Source organism: Falco biarmicus, chromosome 5 (assembly GCF_023638135.1).
Source record: "Falco biarmicus isolate bFalBia1 chromosome 5, bFalBia1.pri, whole genome shotgun sequence".
NCBI lineage: Eukaryota > Metazoa > Chordata > Aves > Falconiformes > Falconidae > Falco > Falco biarmicus.
The window spans coordinates 67,548,981-67,568,690 of record NC_079292.1 but is presented as its reverse complement, the minus strand read 5'-3'; the positions used below and the strand labels follow the sequence as shown (position 1 = coordinate 67,568,690).

The window sequence follows — 19,710 nt, the reverse complement described above, 5'->3', positions numbered from 1 at the left end:
CGGGCGGGCGTGCCGTGCCGTGCCGTGCCGGTGGGACGAGCGTGGCCCCCGGCCGTTCGCCGGGCCGTGCCTCCCGCTACGCGGCGCCTGGGAAGCCGCGGGCTGCCGCGTCGGTGCGGCCCCAGGCCCCGCTGCCCCGGCCGCCCGCCCGGCATTAGCAGCACCGCCGTGCCGCCTCTGCCGAGCGTTGTCCCGCAGGGGCCGGCGGGGGCTGCTCGCCAGCCCCGGGCTCTGAGGAAGCCCGGCCTTGGCTCCCCGGCTGCGCCCCGGCCGCCCCCCCAGCCCGACGGCCTTAGCGACCTCCTGGCCCCGGCTTCGTGGGGCAGGGCCCCGGCGCAACTCCGCTCCCGTCAGGTCCAAGGACAGAAAGCGGGAAGATGCGGGGGAAAAAAGGTTTTACTCAGGAGGGAAACACATAGCTAGTAATAAAACATAGCAATACAGAGGAGGTTTGTGTAATATACAGTCAGTAGCATAGTAATAAATGCAAATATAGCATTCCTAACTGTTAACGCTGAACTTTGTATGTCAATACTTCACAAACAATAGTGGGCTAAAGAAGAGTACTCCACCATAAAAAGGGCTACAAAATTGCAAACAGTCTCGATTACCAGTAGGAATTCATCATATACCATATTCATCATATTCACGCTACAACTTCAGGGGAGGGGACGTACTTTTTTTTTGGTTAAATAAGGTAAGGCCACATTTTTGTCCATGTTTTGTTGATGTCCCGAGTTGGAAGGTGTTTCAAACCAGCAAGGACAAATCTGGGAGAAGCTGCCACAGACAACGGGCAGCATTCCAACTGGACATGCGCATCCATGTTTTCTGGAAACAGCCACAACAGTTTTGCATTACTCAGCTATCATGTCACTCAGGCTTTGTGTGCTGAGGTAGGAATTCATTGTCCCATGTAACATTTGGAAAAAAGCAAGAAGAGACATGTAGATTGAAGTTCAGCTCCGAAGTCTTAGACTCAAAAGATTTGGAAGCACCTTGTCAAACACTGGGTAAACTTACTACATTCATGAAAAATAAGGGAAGGTAATAAAAAAAGAGAGTTCCTAAGACTACTACAGTATCTAACAAGCCAAAGTTTTGAGTCAGAATCAACATGGAACTTTTTATTTTGATCTCCTCTGTAACTGTAAAGTTATTTTACAAACCTGATTCTCCCAATTGTTACTCTACTACAAATTCACAATCCCCAATGCACCCAGAAGCTGGTGCCCGTTCCTCAGGCTCTCAGCACTCTCCCTAAACCACCAGTGCTCGGCTCTTAGGACTAGCTCCCTGCTTCCAGACCTCCCAAGGGGTTTTGTGCCACTGGAGTTAAGCACCCAGCCCTGACACCCAGAGTTACTGTGTCTCCAGTCAGTCTCTTCCCACCGTGGTTCTCATCACCCACCTTTTTCACGTACCTCCAAACACTGCTTTTGCTTCCTGCTCTGAACATCTGCTCTAGCCCTTACGGCAGAAGTGAGCACGACGTGAGCATTCTCCTACCCACTGTACATTTATAAGGTTTCTTGGCTGCATGGATTTTCAAATGCATTTTAAGTGTTGAGCTTTTCCGGAAGCTTTTCCCACACTCGCTGCACTCATAGGGCTTGGCTCCTGCATGGATCCTCAGGTGGGCACCGAGGGCTGAGCTGTGCCTGAACGTTTTTCCGCACTCCTCACACTTGTAGGGTCTCTCCCCACGGTGGATCCTCAGGTGTACGTTGAGAGCCGAGCTCCGCCGGAAGCTGTCCCCACACTCCACGCAGATGTAGGGCCGTTCCTCGGCATGCGTGGTCTGGTGCTTGGCCAGAGTGGAGCGGTCACTGCACCTCCGGCCACACTCAGTGCACTGGTAGGGGTTGGGCAGGAGGCCACCATGGTACATGGGCAAGACCTTGCCCCCGTGGATCCGGCGATGAGTGGTGAGCGCCGAGCTCTGGCTAAAGCCCTTCCCACACACAGGGCACTTGTAGGGCTTCTCGCCTGTGTGCGTTCGCATGTGGGTCACCAGCGAGGAGCTCTGCCGGAAGGTTTTCCCACACTCAGTACACTCGTATGGTTTCTCTCCTGTGTGGATTCTCTGATGTCGAATGATGGCCGAGCTGTCCCGGAAACGCTTCCCACACTCCTGGCACTTGTGGGGCTTCTCTCCGGTGTGGACTCTCCGGTGTATGATCAGGGAAGAGCGGTCACTGAAGCTTTTCTCACACCGGGGGCAATTAAAGGGTTTCTCACCCTTGTGGCTTCGCTGGTGGACGATGAGGTGCGAGTTCTGGCTGAAGCTCTTCCCGCATTCATTGCACTGGTAGTGTCTCTCTCCTGTGTGAGTCCGCTGGTGCCTGATCACATTGGACCTCTGGCTGAAGGTCTTCTCGCATTCATTGCACTGGTAGGGCTTCTCGCCGGTGTGGATCCGCTGGTGTTTGATCAGGTCCGAGTTGCGGGTGAAACTCTTCCCGCATTCGGAGCAGCTGAAGGGTTTCTCTGCCAGGTGGATCCTCTGGTGCTGGCTCAGGTATGAGCTCCGGCTGAAGCTCTTCCCACACTCAGGACACTCGTAGGTTTTCTCTCCCACCTGCTGAGTCCAAATGGCACCATTCCTACACAGGGGTGGTGGCTTGTCCCCAGCAAGGATAACCTTGCTGATGTGGGCTCTGCCACTGTCCTCACACTCCCAAACTTCCATCCCACAGGGAGTTAGCATTCCTTGTCTCTTTCCAAAAGATGTCTCCACCTCACTTTCTGTCTCCAGCTCCTGCTTGTGGTCCTGTCTTTGGTCGGTGTCCTGGAGGTTATCTCCTTTGAGCTTTTTGGAGGAGAACAGATGCAGTTCAGCTCTCACAGGACTTTCCAGAGGAAGCTCGCCCTTCTGTGTGTCACCCATGGTCCTGTCACCTGCTGGAACGAACAGAGGAACTAGCAATGAATAACCTGCTCTTCTCTGAGGGAGAAGTCCAAACAGGGCAACTGCAGAGACCTGCTGCACATCAGCCACCCATTGGCTAACAGCAAAGGAGCCAGCCCCTCAGTATGTTCCCTGGGCAGAGTGAGGGCATGGAGACTGAGGAGTGCGGGAAGGTAGTGTGATCCGAGGATGGGCAGCCACTGTGGCACAGATTGCAAAGAGGGTCCCCTATCATAAAGTTACAGCCCTAAAGGACAAAACTTGTCACTTGCTTGTCCTCAAAGTTCCTACATCTAGCGAGGTTAGAGGAGCACCACCACTGCTCTCCTCAACAACCCCCCTGTAGCTGCTTCTTTTCCTATTGCCTGTGAATTGCCGCTCGTCTTGCAGCGTTCCCATGCTTGATCAAGGAAGGAAGCAGCCAACACCACAGGAACATCCACCCCTGCCCAGTAGACTATTTTCTTTCTTCTTTATAGTCATAGCCCTTTCCCTTAAAAAGAAAGCCCTACATATTCTGCAGCAAATTGTATCTAGGTTTTGTCTACAGAATAGACAGGCGAGTGTAAAGATAAACTATTTTATTAGTCAAGAATGGGAATGAATATTTGGACTGAAACATTTAGAGGATCCTGATTTTTTGTTAGTTATACTCATGGAGAAGACACCTTGGAAATGGCTGCTGGAGTATGAGGTTAGCCAGTTAGCTAGATGGTACCGCTTACAGAGTTAACATCATCCTCTTACGTGTAGGAGGTCAGAATATGAGGTAAATGCAGCAGGATAAATCCTTCAGGTTTTGATTCAGGTGATCTGCAGATTTTGGAAGACACAACTGCACTGTGTTTACAACACTCGGGGCTAAAAAACATTAAAAATGTTGTCAGTGTGAAAAGAAGAAAAAGCCACACTGTGGTTAGTTATGCTGCTAACTTTCTGAGTATAATCTTTGCTGAAAAATACTCAGGATTTAATTTCATTTTGGATAGGGTCTTTTTGAAAGGGTATTAGGTACCCCAGAAGTGTGTTTCATCTTTATCATATCCTATCTATGCATCTTCTCGAAAGCAGAATCTATCTAGTACAGGAGCAGAAGAGGCAGGGTGTGTATGGAGCGTGCAGCACAGTACACACCAAATTTTCAGCATTCAGCTCTTCCCTTCCCTTCCCAGACATGCTCTATTCAATTTCCTACCTTGTGAGCAATCTCTCTACTGTCCTGGTGTTTAGCTGCTTCTGGCCACAAAGCTGTTTCTCTTCACTTCATCCAGGAGCTTAAAGCCAAGTCAGGGACTGCAGATCCTGATCAGAGGAAAGAAAACAGATGTAATAAATACCCGTCATAGTAGTGGTGCTGTAGAGTGAGATTACAGGAGACTAAGTATTTAGGAGACAAAAGCAACCTTGACCAGAGGAAAATCATACCCAGAAAGATGAGTAAGGGTCACTACTGTCTGTTCTGCCACGCACACCGTGACACCACTGTTTGGGTCCCATAACCAGCTCACATAGCAAAGATGGGGTCAACTACACATGCTGTGGAGAGCTGCCTGCCAGTTTGCTGCCTACTCACAAGTGTCTGGATGTTCCTCCTGCTGTGCTTCCAGACCAAAAATGTCTCCTATTAAGTTTTGTATAAGAAATATATTGATTCCTCAAACCATTTTCTCTCCATCGCCTTTCTTCCTAGTGAACTAAATGAGAACATAATGTAGTTAATGCAGTTCTGTTCTGCAGCCGGAGAAAAAATGCCACCTTCACAACTGGACTGTTTTCTGCGTCTGTCTAAAGTCCCATTTATTGCCTTTACTGAAGGCGTATTTTGCTTGGTTGGTCTCAGTGGCTCAGCTAAGCGCGCACAGGTCTGGGCAAGAGAAGAGGTTTTGCTCTGCTCACACATTATTGACAGAAGCAGTCCAAAGGCAGAATTTCCAGTCCTGTGCTCCAGAAAACTGGCAATTTGGCTGCCTCATTCCAAATGGAGTTTACAGGGCTGGTAGTGAGCAGAAAAAACCCAGTCACACACAGCTGTTTATGCAGGAACACCAAGATGATTTATTCTGGCCAGTTTTGACCGCCAACATGCAACCCCACCTCTCAAGGATCACTTTTTCAAGCAGAAGTACACCGTGCAGGAGGGCAGTTTGAGGGATAGGAAATTAGGTCACCCATTTTTAGCTTTAGCACTACGTTTGTGCAGTGGTGTTTGTACAGAGGCTTTTTAAGATTCTGAGGGCTCAGTGATGTCCTAGAAATGTACAGGTTACACAAAGAAAACGCTTAAAACCTACACATGTGAATGCCAGCTCTGCAATGGCGTTGCACCATTTTGGTCATGTGGATTCCCACCATGCCACTAGGAACGAATGTAAAATTATTCATGACTGGGTGTTCATAAGAAAAAGAAATGTAAACCAGCATCTTTTCCTTTCAAAGTGAGAAACAAACTGAACTGGCTGCTCAGTGGTGTACCAGAGGAGAGTACTGCAATAGACGTCAGTTGCCAGACCCTCCCAAAGACAGAGGGAAGATTTCCCTGGCTGCATAACACCACCATGATAAAAGAAAGCTCCTGATAAAATGGAAAACTGGCGTTCTGTTGGCTCTGCCTCAGCCTGGAGTCCTGTCCTTGCTGCTCCCCACTGCCTCCTCCACAGTGGATTTGGTGGGCATCATCCCTTGGGGAGAGGGTGTTTCCACTCCTCCCAGCAGCAGGCTGCAGCTGCAGGTGCTGATCCCAAGTAAGAGGCAGGGAAGCCTGAGGTCTCTCTCCCCAGACAACACTCATCCACCTACAAGGCAGTACCACTTTGTAGGTGAGCCTGACCCTGCTGAACCATCCTTCTAATTTTAGGGGAAATGTGTCCTTCTGGTTCAGTCCCGTCCTGCTGTTGTTTGAGAGCCACTGTAAGCACGTGGTCAACACGCACCCTAAAATGGTAGGTGAGCACCTACAGAAGGCAGAAGATGGTTGCAGGAGATGACTGATGTTGCATAGAGCCAGGCAAGTTGTGGGATACAACAGAAAAGCGTGTTGTGCAACAGGTAGTAAAGATCTGTCCCTAAACAAGATGTGAAACCTGGACCACCACCGAGCACCAGACAGGGACAAGGTGCCAGCCTGCAGAGCAGCCACGTTTGGACAAAGGCAAGTCCCCAGGCCTGACGAGGTAACCCAGTCCTTGTGAGGCCGACTGAGGAACGAGAGAGGTGACCAGCAGCACAGGGAGGTGATGGGCTGTGCTGAGCTCCTGTGAAGATGGACAGATAGAGGCCGAGGGGCTGCCCCGTGAAGGATGAAGGACGTGGCTGGCCGGGGGTGGACGAGCCACCACTAAGACCACCGCAAGCCTTGAGGAAGCAGGAGAGACATGGAGAACAGAAAGCTGCAGTGCATGTCACCCTGGGGAAACCGAACTCGGATAAATCTTGAGTTTGGGCCCAGCGGCACTGAGGAGGAGGGCAGACCCCGCCGGGGACGGCCTGTGCCCGAGCTCAGCCTCAGGCAGGCGGCCACCGCTGCCTCCCCCAGCACGGACCCAGCGGGCGGCGCTGGGGCAGGAGGGGAGGCACAGCTGGCACTGAGGGGCTGTGACACCACAGCAACGCCACCGCCACCGCCCGCTGCCTGGAAACCTGATGCGGCAGTGGGAGGCGGGCCGAGCAGCAGAGGCGACACCTCCAGCAGGGCAGGGACCCCAGGCTGTTACAGGCACCGCACGCGGCGTGATGTGGGCGAACTGGGCCTGTCTGGTTCTGTCTGGTGAGTAGGAAATGCCTTTCCGTCAGGCCAGGCCGCGAGGAAGGGCAGCCGACCTGGCTGCTCTTTACCCCTCCCCATCACCCCTCAGCTTTGGCAGTTTGGACACAAGGGGAAGAGACAGGAGCACCCTCGAACACCTCAGGTGGAAAGATCTGGGATGTTTAAAATTTTGCCAGTCTTCACCCATTGGAGCTGGTATTTTATTCATTGAGGAGGGCCAGAGAGTGACCCAGGAGCCAGGGAGGAGGGCTCGAGCTGACCAGACATGAGCACAAAGGCAGAGATTAGACTTGACCTACAAAGCCAGAAGGGAGGAGCTGGCCAGGTGATACAACTGGGGTGGCAGGAGAAAAGGATCTGAGAGAGGACCTTGAGTAAAGGCAAACAGAAAGGGATATATCTGAAAGCAATGGATAGAAAGGCCAGGCTGCTCTGGCCACATCCTATCAGGAGGCCATGGAGGGGTCTCACATCTCACAGTCTCCTCGTTCCCTGCTTTCTGCAAACCCCCCCCCCCCAGTCACCTGGCAAAGCGGTGTGCTGTCCTCTCCTACTGCCTCACTGCGACAGCCCCTGGTGTCCTCTTGGGAAGAAAGTTACATGCTTTTGTTTAACCCTGCTGCATCTACAGACAGATAGGTCTTAATAAAATGGCATAGATGTTAACCAGATATAGGCCACGAGGAAGTTTTTGTTTTCTTTTCTTTTTTTCTTTTTTTTTTTAAAAAAAGATATTACAGGTTAAGAGACTTTTACAGAAGTTGCAAAGTCAAACTTGGAGCATGCCTGAATCACAGTCACTTCGAAACATTAGATTTGTTCCCGTCATGTATGGACATAGTAACCCAGCACTTTAATTACCTGGCTTCACTGTTTTCACATGGGTTTTATCTTCTTTAGTCCCTGGATGGACACCACCTTTCTAATGAGCAGCTTATTCAGTACGTTATGTCACCCTTACTGTTCAGTGTTTGACTCCAATTTATTTACCTGAACTCTGCTGTAGACAGAATGGCTCATTTCCTCATGAACTTTTTACATACTCTATGTTTTAGAGCTTCACAGCTATTAATAGGCTTATAGGGATTTTGCAAATGGCAAAATGAGGTCAGTGAGGGATTAAAGTAAAAAACATCCACTACTTCTAGAATCTCAGTTTGAGATATCTCAGCCCTGGCTTCTCAGAGTACATACGTTAATGTAGCACTTACTTGCCATTCAAAATACACCATATGCAGATTCCAAAACTGCAAGAGAGCTCAGCCTTCCTATAAATGGCAACCCACAAGGTAAAGGAAATGCCATTAATAATATGTTACGAAACCTGGTACTTGTTTAGCATCCTACAGGAGCCTCTGTTGTGTAGCCAAAAATAAAACCTACTTGTTGGAAGAGTATCCACAAAACTATCCATGCCCTTCCAGTGTCTTCCTGATTCATTCTTCCATACACCTTCCAAGCTGTGGGAAATGAGGCAGGTGTCCTGAAAATAGTAAGTGCCTAACCTAGGAAACTGATTCCTTGCCAGAGCAGGTCCAGTCTCTACACTTAAAGAGCTGCCAAGTCTTTAGGAAAGAAGAGTAGGTTGCTGTGTATTTAAAAAATGTATAAAAAGCGTATGCAAGAGGAGGTGAAATTATGATTGCACATGAAGCTTTTCTTTGGGCACAACTAACCTCCAAAGGTTTGATTTCACAAGCTTTCATAATGTACAGGGAAGAACTGACTTGAAGTTTTGCATAATGGTTCAGTGAATGCTTGGACCATTGTAAGGGCATACACATGTCCACTGGAGCACGCTCCATTAACTCAGGGGGTCTGGACCAACTTACCCAGAGGAACAGAACCTGCAGAGGCTAAAATCTTGAAAGGAAAGAGTATCCTTGATCCAGCCCCGACAGCAGAGGTACATTTGCAGTTTCAGCCATGACTGCCAAGATATTTCTCCCAGTTCAAGATTTTAATCTCCAGAGCTTTGGTCAAGGGCTCTCAGCCATGTATTGTCCCCAAAATACCACACCCTTTCAACATGGGTGGAGCAGGTTTTCCCCAGCTCTGGACCCCCTGTCTTGAGCCTGTTATTGCATTTTCCCTGTGCTGGATCCTCCACCCTGAGAAAGCAACAGAGATCTAGGTTCAGCCCTCCAGCTCTTCTGAATGTGCCATGGTTAGCGTTTCCTTCTCTCTCTGACTCTTTGCATTTTATTTTTTCACCAGTGCTCATGGCTTGGGGCTGCACAGCTGGCCCTTGGGGTGCAAAGGCGCAGCAGCCAGGAACACCACTCTCTGACCAAGAGTACCGTGAGTTCTTTAGGTCTCTCCGGACTGCCCGCCACGCCAGCACTGCCTGCCTCCTTCGTGCACTGTACGGCTGCCAGAACCCCCTGGTCCAGAGACTGGACAAGTACGAAAACCACGGAGTCATCCCTGAGGGTAAAGCCATCATGACTCCCAAGGGCAAGCAAGATGGATGGTGGTCCTGCATGGCCAGCCCTGGACCTGATCACTGGGTGGGGATGGTTCTCAGAAGCTGGTGGGGGAGAGGGGTGGGTAGGAGTCCTGCAGTGAGGAGAAGACACCTCTGCTCATGAGCATCCTCTCTCACACTTGATTGCATCCACATATGTCCCTAGGACCAGCCTCCTCTCACACTTTGGGTCATGGAGATGACCAAGAAGCAGTGGAGTTTCTCACCAGGGTTCAGGGAGGCACCCAAATGGCATGGGGGTTTTAATGGAGCAATGTCATTCGACAGTGAGGTTATTGCTGAGGGCTAGTGGGACCCCAACACTATAGTTTATCACCAAGTTTGTGTCTTTATTTGCGTCTTTCTAGGACCCGTATGCTCTGAACTGCCAAGAATTTCTGCCTTCCCCAACTTCTGCACCTTTTCTTTTTATCGCTGTACTAGGAAAAGATATTTCATTAAGGTGAGTTATTCAGCTATTTCCTGAGGACCATGGTGTGCTCTGGGCAAGTAACGGGCAAAGGGAGAGTCCTGAAAATGAGGAAGTGGGAAAAGAGTAGGCTGAAAGACAGAGAGGATAGAAGAGAGCCATGGGCAGCCTGCCTTCTGGGGGCAATCACCGAGCTGACTATCTTAGACTGGTGGGCTTACACTGATGGCACCTGCACCCACATGCCAAAAGGAGACTTTGCAGAAGGTATTCTTCAAGAAAATGAACCTTTGAGGATCACCTCAGCCCATATCTCCAGCTCTTATTCCCAAACAAGTTGAGACAATCTAGGTTACTACAGGAGAATGGGTGATTCATGCAGGCTAGAAGAAAAGGAAAGTAAAGAGAAAGACAACTGAGAGTCACAGGGGATGACTTACGACTTATGGGAGACTTGACAAGGAAAGAAGGTTTCTTTCCTTTCTTGAGCTCATCTTTGGTAGAGAGTGGGAAAGATGGGATTACATAGTGAGTGCTAACCCCACAGAACAGGATGGGGGTGCCTGTTCCTGAAGCCCACCGACTCTACAGAGGTGTGTTTTCTCCTCCACAGAGGATTGCATGCCCAGGAGAGAGCAAAGCCAAGCTGGACAGCACACAAACCTTCAATGACATGACCACGAGCAGTGATGCAGGGTTGTCCAGCATCTTCAGAAACCAGCCCCTTTTCCCCACACTTCCCACAACCACCCAGCCAGGCCGCTCCAGCCCTGACACAGGAGTAGCTGTGATCTCCACCTCCTTACCTAAGGGCACGCCACAATCAAGTAGCATGCAACTAAATCATTCTGACCCACATGCCACGGAGGTGACAGCCAGTGGCCATCAGCAAGGAGAGCTGTCCACCAGTGACATCCAAGATGTCCTCCTGAGGCTACAAGATACCCATGTGCAGAGTTCACTGCAAACACTTCAGCAGTTGTTGACCATGGGGAAGGCAGCACGGGATGAAGAGTTGCAGGCTGCTGCTCTGAAGCTGCTGATGGCCCTGAACAATGCAAATGTGTCTCAGTGGACAACCAGCGCTGACACAGGGAACAGAAGAGAGAAGTGAGCAGCAAAGGAGGATCAACCGTTGTGGCTCTTCTACACAGTGTTGAGTAAGATACACTTTCAGAGGGCATGTAGGGGAAGATGAAAACAAGAGAAGGAGTCCTCCTTCCTAGGCCTGAGGCACTGTCAAAGTCGACAGTGCTTCCCCATGCCAACAGTATGGGAAACAAGGGGAAAACCCATCTTTTCCAAGTGCATGGGGAAACCTAAGCACCTGAAATAACATTGCTTGGGATTCAATAAGAAAGATGTTATCTGCTTGGAAATAACTGCATTGAAGAGATATTGCCCTCTCCCATAAAACTGTTCACTCACTATTGTTCAATTTGGGAAATGGCGATTCTTGAACAAGGCAAAATGGAAAAATAATCCATTTTTCCTGCTTGTGTCACCATGACTAGCTCTCTGTCCTCGGCAGAGAGATGGGTTTGTTGTGTCATTCAATGAATGTCATGGGAGATCGCTGGCCTTTCTTAATCAAATAGAAGTGTTTCTGCTCAGAAGCATTAAGGGAAGAATATTCTTTGGGAATATATGTATAAATATATATACATATATACACAAGGCATGCTTTCTAAATGCAGGAAGGCCTTACCCTGCAAGGGAACTGCTAGTCTAGCATTCTCCTTGTGTTAGTGTTTGCACATGGTTGTCATCTACTTCTGAAATGATGCTATGAAACACACAGGATAAACATTCACATTAGGAACCTCCTCTTGTGTCTCTCAGAAAATGAGAGTCTGATTTATGGGAACTTTGGCTGAAGTGCTGTTCCTTTTATAAACACTGGCTATATCTGTAAGTAAAACAGTGCGAAGCTACCTGGAGGCAGCACTCGCTGCTAAAAGCAGAGTGGGAACTCTTCAGGAACCAGCTCCCGTTTTCTAAATCTCCACTCAGAATTAATTAGAGCTACCTCAGACCTGCTCTAAACTGCACTGGTCGGTTTTGGCTTTCAGGAGACCACCGTTAAAAGTGAGAATCCCCTATCCACCTTTCCTCCCGCAAGCCTCCTCTGAATCTCTTCTGCCCAGGGCTGTGAGGAGACAGGGGCAAAGGCAGCTCTCCTCAAGGATGCACAACACCAAGCACATCCCCGTGGAGACAGTTGGGGACGCCTGTTCTTTTTATGCTGCCTAAGTGACACAAACACATGTGAGCGAAATACAGGCTCTGTCTCTATCCATTGATGGAAATCCTTAGAAGAGCTACTTGGAAGGCTATCTCAAAGTCTTCCATTTGTCTTGGGAAGCATAACCTTTCCCAAGGCTGAAGGCAGGTAACAGGGGAAACGTGCAAGCCCTGGAGCAAGAGTGCTTGCTTGCTTTCCTGTAGGACTGCCCCGGGCATAGTCCTTGCCGGGTGGGATCCCTAACAAGCCGCAGGCTGCCCCGGCCTCACCCTGCCACACCAGCGCGTTCCCCTCTCCCCAGAAAGCTCCCCAAGCGGCCACATCCCCGCCTGAGGCACCGGGGCCCCCGTCCCCTCTCGCCGCCGGGCAGTGACAGCTCCCGCGGCACGGCCGGGGCACTGCTGCCAGCAGCCCTCCCTGCCAGCCCCGCCGCGGGCCGGTACACACGGGGTGCCGGCTCCGGGCTCAGCGAGCCGAACGCAAGAGCTTTGCTGAGCAGATGGCTGCGGCCAGGCCCTCCACGACGCCACGGCCCGTGCCGCGCTCCGGCTGCCCTCCCACCGGGACGGCGGGGCTGCAGGCCGCCGGGAGTCGCTCGCCCCCGCACGGACGGACCGGACCGGACCGCTCCCCGCCGCCGGAGCGCGGTCCCCGCCACCTGGCCGGCCCCGACCGAGCGCCGCAGCCCGCGGGGTGCCCGCCCCGCCCCGCTCCCCCGGGCGCCCCGACAGTCCCACCGCGGCGGCCGCCCCGAGAGACCCCCGCGCTCCCGGCCCGTTACTTGGCGGGGCTCCGCTCGCCCGGCCCGGCCCCCTCCGCCCCCGCCCCGGCACCGCCCCGCTTTTGTTGCGGCGGGCGCGGAGGAGCCGCCTTCCCCCGGCGGACTTACCGGGGCCCGGGCCATGTGTGCGGCGGCGGTGGGCCGGAGCCGAGGCGGGGGCGGCGGGGCTGAAGGGAGGCGGGGGGCGGCGGCGGGGCCGAGCGGCGGCGCTGCGGGGCCGCTGATGCGAGGGGCGGTGCGGTTCGCTCTGCTCGCTGGTGTTAACCCCTGTCTGCGCCGGCCGCGGCCCCGCCGCCTCCGCCGGGCCGGGGGGTCTCCGGGCGGCGCTGCCCCGTGCTGTGCAGGGCCGCCCCCGGAGGGAGGCTTCCTCTCGCCACCATGCGAGAGGCGGCGGGGGAGCGGAGACCCGCCCCAGGCGGCTAGGGAGGCTGCAGGGCCCGGGCGGGACCGCCGGGTCGCCGCCACCCTCCGGTGCCCGGGGCTCCCGCCGGGAGGAGCAGGCAAGGCCGGCGGAGGGAGGCGGCGGGGCGCGCGTTTGCATCCTGCTGGGGCCGAGGGGCTCTCGGGGGCGAGGGCGTTGCCGGCTCCCGTGCTGGACGCGCTCAGGTCCCCCCTGAGCCAGCAGCCAACAGCACGACCCAGAGCGCGGGGAACCACGCACCCCGAGCTGGCAGTGCTCCTCGCCCGCGTTCCCCAGCACTGGCTGCGTGTTACCGCGCCTGCGGCCTCCCTGGCAGGTAGGGAAGCACCAACGCTAAAGCCTAGAGCTGCTTTCTTGGTGACAGGGTGGTATTTTCTCCCCTGGGGGCACTTTCCTTCAGGTGAGGAGGCTTCACTCTGCTACTGTGCCTAAGGTTTTTCTGAGGTGCTGGTCGCCGCACCACCTTTTGCTGTTTGGATACAGCACAGCACATCCCAGGGCGTACAGGCATACAGCTTATGCCACAGCAAAGGATCCATCCACCCCAGGCAAAGTGTACCTGTTACTGTACATCCTGCAAGTGCTGCTGATGCACAGGCATTTAGCCAGGTGTTTTTCCCTCTGTGGAATGCAGGAGTAGCTGTTGCCTTTGAATGAGATACAGCAGTAAGGAAGGGGATGAGGTATGAGGCAATGAGTTTCTAGTAATTACCATAACATTTTCTACAGGCTTCTGAGAGGAATGGTGGGAAAGTGTTTACCAGGCCCTCCAGGCATACAGCTGAAGAAAAAGTTCATAATTTTTCAGGGGGTGACTTCTCAGTGGCTCATGGGTAGCTTGCCAACTTGCGCAGAAGCCTCCTGATCTTGGGACATAGAAAAGCATTAATCACACAAGCAGAGAACATCAACAGCGTGCCACATAGGTAATTTCAAGAAAATTAACTTTATGATCCAAGAACTCGGTAAATACTGGGCCATTTCTTGATTTCTAATTGCCCTCAGCAACACTGAAGACTATTCTCGTCTCCACCTTAAGACGACCCCAACTGCCTTCCCTTCCTACCCATGGATAGCAGCTTTTCCAAAGGCAGAGAGAGCAGAGGTATTCCTAGATACCAAGTCTCGCCTGAGCAATGCAGTTGCAGACTCCAAAGGTATTAGACACAGAGCTTGAGCAAATCTAGACTTTGCACAAAGGGAAGGACTTTGCACAGATCACACGTTCTTTCTTATGAGCCCTGCCCCAGCTCCCTCTGCCTTTCTTTTGAAGAAGATGCTCTCCTTTGTAGCATAGGCAAGTAAAAATAATACTACCGGTAGCGGAAACCAAACCAGTTGTGCAAAGAGTCCAGCTACCAGAACATAGGTCCAAACAGTGAGAGGTAAAGAAGGGCAGGGGAAGCATTTCTGATGGGCGGGCAGGGCAAGATCTCTGCCTTTAATTGTTGAGAGTGCTGTGAAAGGCCACACGCAGCTCAGCTCTGACAGGAAACTTTAAGGGGAAAAAATCTGTTTCAACAACATTTTGTATCAAAAGCAAATTATGAAAGGGTTAAGTTGTGATTTAATACTTTGTGCTAATTGGTATTCCACAGTAAGAGCACTGGTATTATCAGAGTTTGCCACATGATTTATGAACCCAAGTGCAGTTATCACCGGTGGCCTCTGTTGCAATGTGCCACCCTGTCTACATTTTTGCCTTTCATTGGCATGTTGTTGTCTGGCTCCTGAAAGCATACATCAGTCAGTGTCCTGTACCTGACTGGCTTGTGTCTTAAGTAGAATTGGCAGCTGAATTTTCCATAGTAGTACCAGAGCACTGGCTAAATAGCCTTGACTAGTTTAAACACCATTCAGAAAACCTCCGGTTTTGAACTCAAAATATAAGGACCTAATGGTCCTACCTCTTACAGTTCATCTGTTGCCCCAGTGTGCTCTATAAACCTGGTTTCATACTACTTCAGTTGCACAATTCTTTTGGCAGCTGTATCTTCAGCAGCCCAGTGTAGCGTGTTGCTTCCACAGACATTACCCACATGATGTGAACGACACTGCGTGCATACACGAAAGCAGAAATTGTGAAAATATGAGTCATCCCACTCACTAGCCCCATGAAACCACATCTCTTTCCCCACAGATGATGCTGCCTACAAATGAATGTTAAGGCCCACAAAACTCACTGCATAACAAAGAAATTTTGCCACCTGTTTGGGCGGAGGATGAGTCCACATCTTTTCAACACAATTTCCAGCAGCAGTCCCACTGGGGGCGCGTACCACAGGTCCCAGCAGAGCGCAGCCCAACAAAGCAGGTTTCATGACATCTTTATCAATCTGCTGCTGCTCCCATCCCCTGCACAGGTAACAGGAGATTTTCTTCACTGGGGATTCAAAAGCAGCTACTGCCGTGCTTTCTCTGCGTGCCATTTATGGAACATTAAGCTTATGTAGGGGTTTAATTATCTCTGCTTTCTCTAACTCCTTCCTCTGCACTGAGACACCTGTGACCAAGAAAAGTCGAGTTCACCATCAGACAACAGAAAATGGCTTTTCTGAGCCACATTACCTCTCATTCCCACTACTTTTATCACAAATCAAGTCTTAAAATATTTTCCCTGAAACTGAGGGCAAGGGCTGTTAATTCCAGATAGAAGTGTATCACACATCAGCCTTCACTGATTTTCTGTCTGCCTGAAGGTTAATAACAACAGCAACTGTATTACGATACATAGTAATGAAAAAAAAGGAAACATTACAAATTCCAATTTAAATGTAAAGGAAACTGGAATCGATGAAAAAGGTTAACAAGCCTTGCTTTGCTTCATGACTGTACAAAAATGTCAGTCTGCTCAGACTGTATTTCACAGGCTCGTCATGCAAGTCCTCACCTTCATTTTCCTTTTTTTTTTTTAATCTCAGCGGTAATAGGATCACTGTTTTCTAGTTTCCCTGATGGTTATGAACTTTGACAGTCTTACCCATCTTAAGAGCATATTCCTTCAGTTAAGGACTCAAGTCTTTAAAAAAATCTTCTTTGTTAATTAAGAGCTGAAAAAGCCCAGCCCACTATATACTAGAAAGGAATACCTTAAATAACTCTGAAAACTCAAACATGAAACCAGAATCAACAATTCCTGATTCAGTGAGTCCAATTTAATTTTCTTTTATTGCCAGTATTCTGAAACAACTGTTTAAGTTTTTCAAAGCAGACTAAAGTTTAGTCAGTTATTCCAGCTCCCTCTGAAATGAACAGTTTTGTGGCTGGAAATCTTAATTACTTGTTTGCCTATTAGGCACAGCCTTTCAAAACAAAAAAGATCTGACTTTGTAATTATAGGTATGTTACCTGAGATATTTTCAGAAAACCAAGAGATACGTGGAAGAAATAACCAGAAACTAGTTTCTTTGCAGGTAACTTTCAAAGAAAACGAAGCATTAAACCACTGAAATTTGCAGTTAAAAAGTCTCCCAAAAACCTTACTGTGCTCCCAGAGCAACGTTTGAGGACTGGGAGAAAGTCAGGTTTATTTTTCCATAGCCTTAAAATAAACAGGCTCATTTTTCCTGACTTCCATTTGTGTAGCTGAGGACTCTCATTACATTCACAAGTAATAGAAAAGTAAATGTCTCATAGACAAGTCAGAGATTTATGTTCTGTCCCTGGGTGACCACGGATCCCCGATTACAGAGGTGTCTGCAGCCAACTAGGCAGCAATTCCTCCCACATGCGTGGCTCTGAAGTCATACAGGTGAGAGAAAATGGTGCTGAAAGGCAACCTGTCAACTCAAAAGCAGTTAACCCAAAGATCTGTGATTTATATTCACGTGTAACTGTAACATGCAAAATTATTTTTGCCTTCTTTAATTTGAAGATAAGGATGAAAAGGTGTGAGGACAAGTCTCAGATGCAAAGATACACCTAGTCAAGCATGTTGTCTCTAGCAAGTAGTCAGTAAGCTGTTTGTGGGAGGAATACGACACACATGGGTACATGCTGCAAGTCTCCTAGAATTGTTGCAGAAGAGTTTTAAGTGCAAGAGGACAGTAGGGAAGAGGGGAAAAAAATTCTTTCTTTTGGAGTATTCACATCAGTAAGTGCAGCTGTTCCAGAAAAGCTTACAAACAACTGACAAGCAGGCAGGGCAGAGGTTCCTGAGGTCCCATGTGGAGGTGCAATGGGTACCTCCAGCGTTGCAGTGTAACCACTCCAAAGATAAGGAAGAGAAGCCACAGGACAGAATGGGCAGTTGAACACACCACTAGAGTTGCATATCTAACACAGCAAACCCCCCATTTATCCCCATTTTGTTCATCTCTCACGGAGTTAATCTCTCAGCACTACCAAACAAAGGTACCCTTTGAGTGTATTTCCTTGAAATACAGTCTGGTACAAATGGACATAGTTTCTTCTCTCTGTAGAGGTTCTCCAAAGTGAAATAAGATCAGAGATGGTGCTGAAGTCTCATCAGGTTCAATACACCCTTGGCACTCAATTTTCTGACCATGAGAATCCCCATTAAATTCCTTCTGCCTCCTCATCCAGAAAGACTCACCCTTTCTCACCTGAACATCACCTCCACATGAGCTGCTATACTGGTACATGAAAACAGGTGCTATAAACAAAGCCACCATTCAGTCACAGCCAAAGATGAGACAAAAAAATCAGACTGAATTTAAATGCATTCTCAGCATTGCGGTAAGCAGGCAGTTCACTAAGACTTTTGTACCCTAACACCTTGCCACAGAATCCAAAACATCGGTCCTTTTATTTTACCAAGATGACACATTTGTGCTGTGCACAACCCAACGCGACACCTATCTGCTCCTTCCAGAGCTTGCCTACCCACCGTGTCTGCTTGCTTCAGCACCCCCAAGCAGCCTTGTCTTCGTAGGAGAGCTCTGGCCATCCTTTGAGCTGTGTGAGCAGAAAGGCGGGAGTCCTGGAAGTGGGAATGGCCAGGGAAGGAAAGAGAAGCCAGGGGAGGTGAGACAGGTGATGGCCATGGAGGTGGGGTGTGGTTAGAGTTAACTGAAGGATTTGCTAGTAATCACCACCCTCTTCTGGGCAGGGGAGATCAATGTGACACGGGCTTTCCCTACAACAGGCAGCACAAGCAGCAGAGGGTACGCAGTGATCCTGAACAGGTGGCTCCAAAGGTCTGGGGCATTTGCTCACGAGTGCAAGTGAGCTCACAAGCATGGTGAAACTCCAGCTGGAGAACTGGGGCTTGGAGTCAGTCACACATCCACTGGGACAGACACTTGAGAGCTGTTGTCGTCCACCTGGTAGGGCAGGAGCTCTGGTGAGACAGTGCTTGTGCCAGCTGAAGAGCACAGGGCTGTGGCTAGAGATGCGTTAGTGACATTAACAGAAGTGGAAAGATACAGGCTTGCAAACACTTGCGAAGTTGCTTTTGGCTGCCCTTTAAACCCTTGAACCACAGCTTAAAAAAACAAACAGGAAAACCAGACACAAGAGCACCCAACCATACAAGTTCAAAATGCCATTTCAGTAGTGTTTGTGTTTCTTGGGCGGCAGACCTTAAGAAGGGTTTATGGTAGGGAACATTAATACAAATGTATAATACAGTAAGCAAGTATAAGTACCAGAATGGGCCTCTCTGCCCCAGTTTCTCTCAAGTCTGATCCTCTCAGAGCAGTTCTCACTGATCCTCTTAATAATAGCACATATTACACCTCCCTCTTCCTTTTTCTTTTTTTCCTGCTATGGTTCTTATAAAGAATAAAAAAATAAAATAGCATTAGCTGCTCTAACAGCATGCAGATACGTATTTCAGGAGCTCTACTGCTCTCTGCTTGATTTCAGCAGTCTCTTAAGATGCTACTTCCCCAGGCTTCATCTCCATATTCTTCTTGTCTCCCCAAAGCCTGTCCTTCAGGCATTCGTACTCTGAAGGAGAAAGAAGTTACCTCCTTGGCAGGCAGAGCTCTCCGAGTCCACAAAGTCTTGGTTTTGTATGCAGGCTGTGTCTCCTTGCACTTTAGTATCCTTGTTCCCCATAAAATGGTATGACTCTTGCATATCTTCAACGATATTTATAAGCACCCAGATTAGTCCTATACTATTAAGTCTGGTTGTCAACCACCTTTTAAAATAAAAGGAGACTGACTGTTTTAAAGTCAGTTTCTCAAGCTCATCAGCAAAAGAATCTGTTTTAGAGCCAGTAGCTTTTTAAAGAAATCTCAAGGATCTTAAATCTATTTTTCCGTAGACCTTTCAATACAGGATATCTGGGACTAGATGTTACACAGTGGAATCTCCCCTGTCAGCCCTTGAAAATGGTTGAAATTCCTGTTCTTTGAACCATGGCTCATTACTCAGCCCCATTCTGTGGTTCTCTGCCTGGCACATGCAGATATGTGTGTTAGGAGATGCTCTAATGCTACATTCCCTATAGCACAACCACAGTGAAATGCAAATAATGATCCAACATTGCAGTGTAGTCTCTGCCAGAAAAGCAAAGTATAAATATATCTACGCTTACTTCAAACCATGGCTGTAATGTGTCCTAATCTATCAGCATGAGTTCTATTCTTTTCTAGGTTGATATTTTGAAGAAATAGCTCAGTTTTACAATTTTCTTTATCTCTGAGGTTTTATGAAGCTGCTACATGTACACAGCTCATGCTTACCATTTAAATTTTTCTATACCCATATAAACCTGCTGA

At 49.5% G+C, this 19,710-nt stretch overlaps 1 protein-coding gene across 11 annotated transcripts in view; it reads right to left on the bottom strand.

Moving 5' to 3' along the window:
• Positions 1-23: 23 nt before the first annotated feature.
• Positions 24-19,710, bottom strand: part of LOC130150316 (zinc finger protein 501-like) — a 46,476-nt gene continuing 26,789 nt past the window's right edge. For 3 of the 11 annotated variants that reach the window (XM_056341153.1, XM_056341160.1, XM_056341161.1), the window contains 3 exons: positions 13,731-15,521; positions 4,107-4,213; positions 24-3,724 (listed from right to left, as the gene is read on the bottom strand). In XM_056341153.1, coding sequence (XP_056197128.1) covers positions 1,472-2,890 — 1,419 coding nt within the window. In that variant the 5' untranslated portion in view covers positions 2,891-3,724; positions 4,107-4,213; positions 13,731-15,521 and the 3' untranslated portion in view covers positions 24-1,471. Of the gene's footprint in view, positions 3,725-4,106; positions 4,214-12,705; positions 12,786-13,730; positions 15,522-19,710 lie in introns of those variants that run through there. The other 8 variants (XM_056341158.1, XM_056341163.1, XM_056341156.1 and 5 more) reach the window with 7 other exon arrangements.